Consider the following 9,629-nt stretch of genomic DNA (forward strand, 5'->3'; position numbering starts at 1 on the left):
AGGCTTTTATGGAGCCTCTACAAGCCCCACATGTATTTGTTAGCAGTGGTAGCAAAACAAGAGTTGTAGATCTTTGTTCAGCTCCACTTCTACAGTATAAAAACTTGTTTTTACGAGATAGCCATGAGTATGTGGAGACTTCTGTACACATGCAGTACCTTTTGAGGATTGTTTTACATGGTTTGGGTAGACCCTTTTATTTTGATGTAAGGGAATTCCCGATTACAAAATCATGTACTTTTGAAGTTCTCCAATTTTGGGGAGATGGCAGCATCCATCCAGGTCTATGAAGAACATGACCTGCTTTCAAAGAGCGCTGACCTTAACATTATCCAGCATCTTATGGATTAAGTACAACCCTGATTGGAAGCCAGGCCTCATCACCCAACATCAGTGGTTAACTTTATTATGCTCTTGTAACTGGATGGGGACAAATCCCTGCAACCAGAGGAGTGGAGGCTGCACTTTAATGCTCACATCTGTGTAGGTACTCAGTCGTCCAGGTCATGGTAAACAACCTGAGACTCACAAGGTATGAATGGTGGTAAAACGGCCTGGAAAGGGATCTTAGGACTGCATAACAAGTGGGTGGTAAGTGGTGTGGTAGATCTCCACCTCAGTTTAACCTTGTTTATCAGCACTTTATGAAGTTCTGTGTGGCCAGCCACCCAGCAGACCACATCTTAAGTTATCCCTCCCCAGGCAGCTTTGCCACCATTTACACCTTGGATTATGTGAGTCTGGGTTATTAACAAGCTTTAAGTCATGACATTTGGGAACAAGAATAAAAACATGGGACTCTCCACCAGTCTGTTAGAATTGAGGAAGTTTCCTGGAGGAGTGGTGAAATATCTTAAAGAACCAAAAACAAGTCCTATTGTTTTCTACAGAAGCACTTAGCATTAATGCCCATGGTTTGAACATTACAATAATGGATGTATTGTTTGGGTATCCACATACTCGTGGCCATAAAGAGTAAATGGATCTTGTTTCCACTATAAAATAATTGGTTCACTCAAGTTAATGTTTCCATCGTGTATTGGGGCTTTGAGGGCTCTCGTGATAGCTCATAATTCATAGCATCTCAACCCCAGAGTAATAAACTACATCAATATAAGTAATGAACTGTTTTTGTAAAGTGTTTTGAAGTGAATGCTGTTGTTGTGAATGGATGGACATGTCTGTGTCTGCATTGCTGCACTTTTGTGTGTCCTTGTCTTATGTTGTGTAACTTATGCAATGGGCAGATACAGTACAAGGATTCTGTGGGTCAAGGCACAGCCATCCCAGATCTCCCTGAGATGAAGCGGGTCCGAGAAACCCAGAAGAATATCAGCCTGGTAGAGGAAAAGCAGTGCAGTGACCCTTACCTTGTCTCCTTCCAGTCAATCCCCAAAGCACCCTTCTGCTAGTTTCCTACTTATCTAGAAAACCTTCCTGTTTTTAGTGCTGGTTGTCCCTCCTCCATCCTAACTACGTCATATAAGTCATTCCTTTTTTTTTTTTCTCCCTTTTTTTTTTCACCTGTTTTGGACTTATTTTCTGCAATAACATAATCCCACCTCTCCCCTTTTCCCTCTAATTAGTGTGCATATTCCTGGATCTTTATTTTTCTCTCTTTTTGGCATTTTCTTCCCTCCTAAAGTGAAAACTAATCGAGAGTGTTATCACCTTGTGTGACTTTTTTGTGCTATCTCATTCAAAGTGTCAATACAAAGAAGGAGTGGGACAAGGCACATCAGTATCAGAGACCCCAGAGATGGAGAGAGTTAAACGCAATCAGCATAATATTAGCACGGTACTCCACTGCAGTGACCCAGTATTTTTCTATTCATCCTTTACATTCATTTGCATTCGCCCGTCTTTGCCTACCTCTTTATTTTCCCTCAAACATAACAACTCTCCTGAGCCTTCACCAGCTGTTTCGACCTGTTACGCTTGTCGCATCAAACCCACCATGCAGATTTAACACCAGTAAGCCGTGTGGGTTCAGCTAAACTCCACCGTGTCTCTAACACAACCTGCTTCTTCATTTCTCAGGAACAAAAAAAAAAAAAAAAGTGTGTTTCGTTCCATGTTTCATGTCTGCTGTGATTTTTTTTTTGGTCTCTTTCTGTCGTACTGTTATTGTCTTATTACTGATCTGCTCTTTGCTTCTTCCTCCATTTTCTCTTCATGGAAACCCAACATTTTTCTTGGGTAGATAAAATACAAGGACTCTCTGGGTCGAGGCACGGCTATACCGGATCTCCCCGAGGTGCAGCGGGTCAAACAAACCCAGAAGCACATCAGCTCGGTAGTGGAACAAACGTGAACCACGTGTGCTTCCCTAACTGTTGAGAGTGAACAGTAGTGACCATCAATAATGCCCATCCTGAGCCCCTCTGCTACCTCCTCTTCCTCTTTCTATCATCTCATCACCTCTTGCTCAACTCATCCATCTCCACTGAAGACTGCAGTTTTCTGAGCTCCATCCCTGCCTTAATTTCCATCCATGCTTTTTTTCTCTCTTTTTACTTTTTCAAACCATCTTTAATCCTCAACCATCAGTCCCTCCAGCTGAGTGAAACCTTCCTCTTTGGCTGACAGTATTTTCTAACCCACAGACCAGCTTCCTTCACATAAAGCTGCTGCTAAGTTAACGTCCACTTCACAGCAAATGACAAGCTAAATCTCCTGCTGAAGCGGGAGGAGTGTTTGTTCCTTCAACAGAGATGCTGGCTGTTGAACACGATGAATCACTCTATAGGACCAGTTTCTCAGACTCTGCTTAGATGTATTCCCAAAAAAAATGTCACCAACTGCAAAAAAAAAAAATTGCTTCTCTGAGAAGTAACTGGTCTCTTTGTATCTTCTGACTAAACGTCAAGAGTCAGGTCTATGAAAGCAGTCCTATAGGTGTGTGGTCTGTGATTGGTTTGAGTGTCTGACTTTGCTTCTGTCCTGTAGGTCTTGTATAAAGACAGTTCAGCCAAGGCCAAGGGAACTCCCGTGGTGTTTACTCCAGAGATGGAGCGAGTCAAAAGGAACCAAGAAAACATTAGCTCGGTACCTTCAGAACCACTACGAGAACATATTCTACCTAAGAAATGTTCTTCGTCTACCCTTTTTTTAACCCTTTTCCTAACTGACTTGTCCCCTGGCTCTAGTTAATCTTATTAATTCTCTTGACTGCGCTCTTTTTTTATATATATATGTGTTTAATACCACCAGCTGTGGTGTGCCTGTGTGCATCATCACTGCTAACCTCTCCCACCCCAACGTCATCCTGTTCCCCTGTCGTTCTCCCACTGAAGGTTGGAACGTAACTTTGTTTCTTTAAATTCTTCAACCCTCTTAATAAAAAAAAAAACCTCCCTGCTAATTCATCCATCTGAAATCCCAGGAATGCCATTAGCTCTCTGTGTCAGCAGCTGTGTGTGTCCTCTTAGCATTGAGTCTCTCTGCCACACCCTTTGTGCTAACAGCTACTGAATGATGCCTTCAGGTTTCAACATTTGAGACGCTCATTGCATGTCCCGTGTTCCTCCACCAGGTGCTGTACTCTGACAGTTTCCGTAAGCAGGTCCAGGGCAAAGCTGCCTTCGTCCTGGACACACCTGAGATGAGGCGCGTCAGGGAGACCCAGCGTATCATTTCTGGAGTAAGACTTAGTGTTTGCTTGTTTCATTTATTTCTACTTTAGGTTAAAAATGTCCTTCATTTATCTACTACTTGGCCACTTAAACAGTCAAGCTGGTGTTCTATAATTTTCTTATTTTTACAAAATCCCACATAATAGTTTAGAGTGTTCCTACACTTTTGCAGGGTTTCAGCTCTGACCCAGTTTCTTCCCACTATTTGATAAAAATAGATCACAAATGCATGTTTTTATTTGTAAAACCTCAGTCATTTTGTAAGCAGCTGTAGGCAACTGATGTTAGAAAACACTATCCAATGAGGAGTACATAGCTCATCTGTTGAGGACCAGTTTCAACTAAGGATTAATGCACATTTGTAGTGTAGCACACTGTATATAGGAATGAGTTAGTGTGGCTATTATTTTTTTTAATAGCTGTACCTGGATCATCCCTGATTTAGCTACACAAACAATATATTTAAGTCGTATCAAATCATTTTAACGGGAATGGTTGACAAGAAGAAAATATAAAGTATCACCAGCCAGTGGAGTGCAGCCTAAAATACTCTACCACTAACAGGATTGTGTACAGACTGGAGTTCTATGTGTTTTTTACACACAAACATAATGTCTTTAAAAGAAAATTTGTTTTAGAATGTGGGTCTTATTTTTATTGTTTCAGGTTGCATTCCTGTCAAATGTAAAAATATTGTACATTTTAAAAGCTTTAACAGCTGAGAAATATCTGTGAAGATTCTCAAGTCGAAGTGTTAAAGTGGAGGCATCTGGACATTTAACCTCTCATTAGAAAGACTTCTGAAAGGCCTTTCCATTGAGAGGCAGTGTTGCAAGTTACCTTTGTTGTAACACTTAGATAACAGCATTTTAGATAACCAGGTTAAATTCCTGACTGCTTGTGTCCAGTATTTTTACAAACTGTGGTTGTGATTCGTGCTCTTCAGGTGAGATACCACGAGGACTTTGAGAAGAGCAAGGGCAGCTTCACTCCCACCACCTCCGACCCGGTGACGGACCGCGTGAAGAAGAACACTCAGGACTTCAGCGACATCAGCTACCGCGGCATCCAGAGGCGTGTGGTGGAGATGGAGAGGAGACGGGCCATAGAGCACGACCAGGAGACCATCACCGGTACAGAGACAGCCGTGCACATGGTTGAGCTTTAACAGTTGTTGATGCGTTGGCAAATAACAATATGAACATGAGAGTGAAAATTATTTTACAAGAATTTTTGATTTGTAAGTACCTGGTCAAAAAAATAAATAAATAAATTTGTGACCACAGCGTTTAAAGGCTTTGTAGGTTAAATTCAGAGAGAAATACCACAGATTTGTAGTGACACAGTAAATATCTCAATTTGTTTGACATGAGCCAACACTGAACTGTTGCATTGTCAGTTACATTGGTCAATATTCCTGTTAATTTCCATTATTTTCTATTTTATACACAGCAGCATGCATACATAGCCCTGTGCTTATATTTTGTACAAAATAAGAATCACAATTTTGTAAACAAACCAAAAGCCTTTTAACTGTCGTCCATCCTGACAAGTCCTTTAGAATTCTGGAAATACGTTCAGCACTGCAGTGAAACTTGAAACAGACTTAGATGAGGTGTTCTCAGTTGGTAATTTCTTGACTTGATCCACTAATTTCCTCTTCGTCCTCAGATCTGCGTGTCTGGCGCACAAACCCCGGCTCTGTGTTCGACTATGATCCTGCTGAAGACAACATCCAGTCCAGGAGTCTGCACATGATGTCAGGTGAGATGAAACTCACTTCACAGATCATAAGCTTTAGTTATGTTCTCAATAAACAAGTATGACTTTAGTTTATTCTCCCCTGATTAGCAAATATGATTGCAGTGATGGATTCATTAAAGGATTAAGGGGTATTGCATCTTCTGTCCAAAACCGGCATTTTGTGACACTACGCACTCTGTACAATTCATAACATGTACTAATTACACTCCATTTTTCAAATTAAACATAACCATAGGTTCTTAAATTAGATTATAGTCCAAAATATTAAAGTTGTACATATCCATATGTAAAACCTTCATGCCATTTCTGTACCTGTGAAAGGTGTATATTGTCTTTAATATCTTTATTTTTAGCCTTATTGTATTTTTGTATTCCTTGCCTTGCGTCCTCCATGCCTCATTTGTATCTAGCTTCTGTAACATGTCTAACATGTTAGCTTAAACCCCATTTAACATTTACAGGCAATACCTAAACATTTAGTTTGATAAGATGTCCCTGGTTTCCAGAATTATTTAGAATATTCATCTGAAAACACACTCTTACAAACTTTCTGAGTTATCTTGATCAGAGCCAAAGAGCCGTGTGGGGAGACTTATAGCAACAGAAAAATAGAAATAGAAAAGAGTTACTTTACTGTCATTGAGCAGTGTATAACAAAATTAAGCAGCAATCCTGTCAATGCATTCACACAATCAGACAACAATTTAAAAGTACCACAAGAAATGTGCAAAAATAAAATCTGAACTTCTAGTAGTATGTGCGAGTGTATCTATGAAAATAGTGGGACAGCTTGTTCTTTAAAAAATAGCTTATCTGGTAGATTAGGACTGCAGAACAGTTGTGTAACTGGTGTTGCACTTGTGGATATTGCATATTGGCTTGCAGTAGTTATGACACTGTCAGCAGCTCATGGATTTTGAAATCTAGAGATCTTGCAGCCAACAGGGCAACAACTACAAATTACCATGCTGCTAAGGCAAGTCAGTGAACTTGTGAAAATGCACAATGACACCCACTAGTACTAACTGTACTTTAAGTCGTTAAAATCCCTTTCTTTTGTACCTGATGCTGTTGTAACAGTCCAAGCTCAGCGTCGCAGCAAGGAGCACTCCCGCTCCACCAGCGCCCTGAGCGGCATGGCTGACGAGAAGTCTGAGGTGTCCCAGGACGCCGACCACCACATGTCCCTCTACAGCAACGGCTTCATGGCCTCCTCTATCGGTAACGATCCACAATCACCACAGCAAACATCAATGAATACAGTACATTGTACTGAGATCCTATATTCCCACTACACACCAATCATGTGCCTCATCTGTGCTTCTTTTGAAGGCTACCAACAAACCAAGACTGTGGAGCTGCAGCAGAGGTCATCATCAGTGGCCACCCAGCAGACCACAGTGTCCTCCATCCCCTCTCACCCCTCCACCACCGGGGTTAGTAACACACTATAGAAGCAAGTACAGGAAGTTTAAAGAGTATCCCAACAGCTCCTGGGTGTTTGCTGCCCTCTAGTGGTTTGACATCTCACCTGCGATGCACCAGTGTTGTGCAGGTTTCCTCCATGACCCTGTTGCATCACTGTGGGACAGGTTTGAAATTTTAAACCAGAGAAGGCAGCAAAACACTTCTTCTCAGCCTGCTGTTAGCGTTTGTTATTTCATGAATGAATTTCCTTCTTAGCAGTACGAGTCAAATAGCTGTCAAGGAAATAGGCTCAGCGATTTGAGGGAAATATCTATGATTTGCGATTTTATATATCAAAGTCAAGCTCCAGTTTATAATTCACTGTTTTATATTTTTAAAACATGGTGCATTGCCACATGAGACACCTTAAAAATATGAACTTTTCTACATTGTAATGCAAGAATGAGCATAGAACAAATACCACAAAAGCTGTGACTGTGTGAAGTTAAATAAATAAAGTAGTAAGTCTCTTCTTAAGACATACTTTGATCAGAGATTTTATTTGAGTTTTATTTTTCTTTTAACTGTCTTTTATTTTACATAACAATGTGTCTTCCTCTTTAACCCTGTTGTGGTTTTATACACCATGTTGGGCTTTTATCTGGCTCTAAATTATGATGATTTAATGATTCGTCTGTTTAATTTTGCTTCTTTGAAAAGAAGTGTGTAGCCTGGATTTTTAAAAGTGCTCTATAAATAATGATGATTATAAATATTATTAGTGATCATAATAAAAAATAAAATAAAACAAAGCCAATCAGAAAATCTTGGAACCTTTTTCTGCAAACAATCCCTGATATTCAATTAGGTTTAACAATCACTTGTGGCTCAGGAGCAGCATCCAGAAAACAAACTGTCGGTTAGACACACTGAACAACATATACCCTAAATTGCATCCTTTATGATTTGCTAATTGCTTTGTTTCAGTTTAAAATTGATTAGGTATTTAGGCCTGCATAGAAAATATCTCATATTGCTGTTTTATCTGAGTGTGGTAGAATCATGTGGCATTGTAAGATTTGCAGGTGTCTGTTATCACCATTCAGGAGCGAGTTTAGTAAAAGGTCAAGTAGTTTGTTATTCTATGGCCTGAACAGAGAAAACAAAAGCTTAAAGAGAAGTTTGTCCTATAAGTCTGATTTATCCAGGTTTCCTCTTTTGGCTTGTTTATGAAACTATTTAAAGGCAGATTGTTTTACCTCCTGAATCAGCAATGACTCAAAGCCTCTCCCTCACCACAGGTTCAGTGCAGCATCAGTGTTTGTGGGTTTTGAACATAACAGAAACACCACCAACGTCAGCCAGCTCTCTGACTCATGCTCCTCTCACACACCGACTCTTCCTTCCCTTTCTTTCTTTCTTTAGAAAACTGTGCGTGCCATGTACGACTACTCTGCCGCCGACAACGACGAGGTGTCCTTCAAAGACGGAGACGTCATCGTCAACGTGCAGTCCATTGACGAGGGCTGGATGTACGGCACCGTGCAGCGCACCGGCAAGACCGGCATGCTGCCAGCCAACTACGTTGAAGCGATTTAAAGACACAGCCCGCCCATCGTCCCTCCGGAGTGGGCGAGACGCATCCACCAGGCAAAATGGATTGGTCTCCCTCTGATCACACCTGTGGCTTTGTGCAATGTTTAGCTTTTAGTTTGTTGTAGCTCTGTATTTAAACTGTGTTGTTTTTCTTGTCGGTAAGTCTATAACCATTCATACTCTGCTGCTCCACCGGTGCCTGTGGATGTGACACAAGCTTCATGACATGACACATATAAATATTTCTGATTATACATAATGTGCCTACTTTGAATGACAGACTGTTTTAGATTGTTCTGAGACACACAAGACTCACTAACGTACAGCCTGGCCCATTATTTTGTACATTTAAAAAAAGTTAATATACATTATTTAATAGAACAGAGTATTTTCTCCTAAACACAAAGGGCCAAGAAGTTCCAGTTCTGCCTTTAATGGAGATTCTATGGAGAGAAAAGAAAGGATGAAACTTATAAGGAGATAGTTACCATCTACCTCCTCTATGATTTAACCACTCCTGAAGAGTTGTATGAGACAAGCCTCAGTCTTCCCTCCTTTATAATGAAGGCTGGCCACTAGTAGAATGTGTGTTTTGTTTCTTCCGATTATTTAGGTCCTGGCTAAGGCGTGTCCTCTACCTTTAATCAGTAGCTAATAAAGCACACCAAGCTCCTGCAGCACTCTGACTCCTTCTTTTCATTCTCAACTTCTGACCGTTTCCCGTTCAGCGGTCTTTACTGTGGAGCTGCTAAATGGGTCTCACACTACACAGAATAACTAATAAAGCAGATCCCTTCAATCAAAGGAAGTTCATTTTAGAGCCTGATAAAAACTAGATTTGTGAGTAAAGTAGGATTTTTGTTTCATATAAGTGAACTAAATACTAAGCAAAAGATGTTGCACATGAAAAACACCTACTTCTCAGCCCTTTCAGGTGGAAAATTCTGTAATGTTTGTCTTTTTTTTGGTGAAGTTTATCATCTCTACATGCTTCAGATGTACAGATTCAGACATCAGACGTTCACAATACTCGTGTATTTGATTTACATAAACTGCTGCTGTCTCACAGACAAATGAAGAGACCAGATTTCTCACTCGCTAATTCTGAATCTCACAGAAATAATATTTACTATGCAGCTATTGGCATCTCAGTGTTTATATTGCTGTTGATTTCTGAAGATATTTCTGTGAACTCGAGCCCAAATTTCCACATATTTGAGACACTGT

General features: G+C 40.4%; 1 protein-coding gene across 1 annotated transcript in view; it reads left to right on the plus strand.

Moving 5' to 3' along the window:
* neb (nebulin) overlaps positions 1-9,082 on the plus strand; it is a 64,218-nt gene extending 55,136 nt beyond the window's left edge. The window contains exons 113-122 of the mRNA XM_008290459.1: positions 1,248-1,340; positions 1,706-1,798; positions 2,204-2,296; positions 2,950-3,048; positions 3,536-3,643; positions 4,582-4,768; positions 5,307-5,399; positions 6,480-6,620; positions 6,732-6,835; positions 8,232-9,082. Of these exons, the coding sequence (XP_008288681.1) occupies positions 1,248-1,340; positions 1,706-1,798; positions 2,204-2,296; positions 2,950-3,048; positions 3,536-3,643; positions 4,582-4,768; positions 5,307-5,399; positions 6,480-6,620; positions 6,732-6,835; positions 8,232-8,405 (1,185 nt within the window). The 3' untranslated portion in view covers positions 8,406-9,082. The remainder of the gene's footprint in view (positions 1-1,247; positions 1,341-1,705; positions 1,799-2,203; positions 2,297-2,949; positions 3,049-3,535; positions 3,644-4,581; positions 4,769-5,306; positions 5,400-6,479; positions 6,621-6,731; positions 6,836-8,231) is intronic.
* Positions 9,083-9,629: the final 547 nt, after the last annotated feature.

Source organism: Stegastes partitus, unplaced genomic scaffold (genome assembly GCF_000690725.1).
Source record: "Stegastes partitus isolate 25-593 unplaced genomic scaffold, Stegastes_partitus-1.0.2 Scaffold674, whole genome shotgun sequence".
In the NCBI taxonomy this organism is placed as follows: Eukaryota; Metazoa; Chordata; class Actinopteri; family Pomacentridae; genus Stegastes; species Stegastes partitus.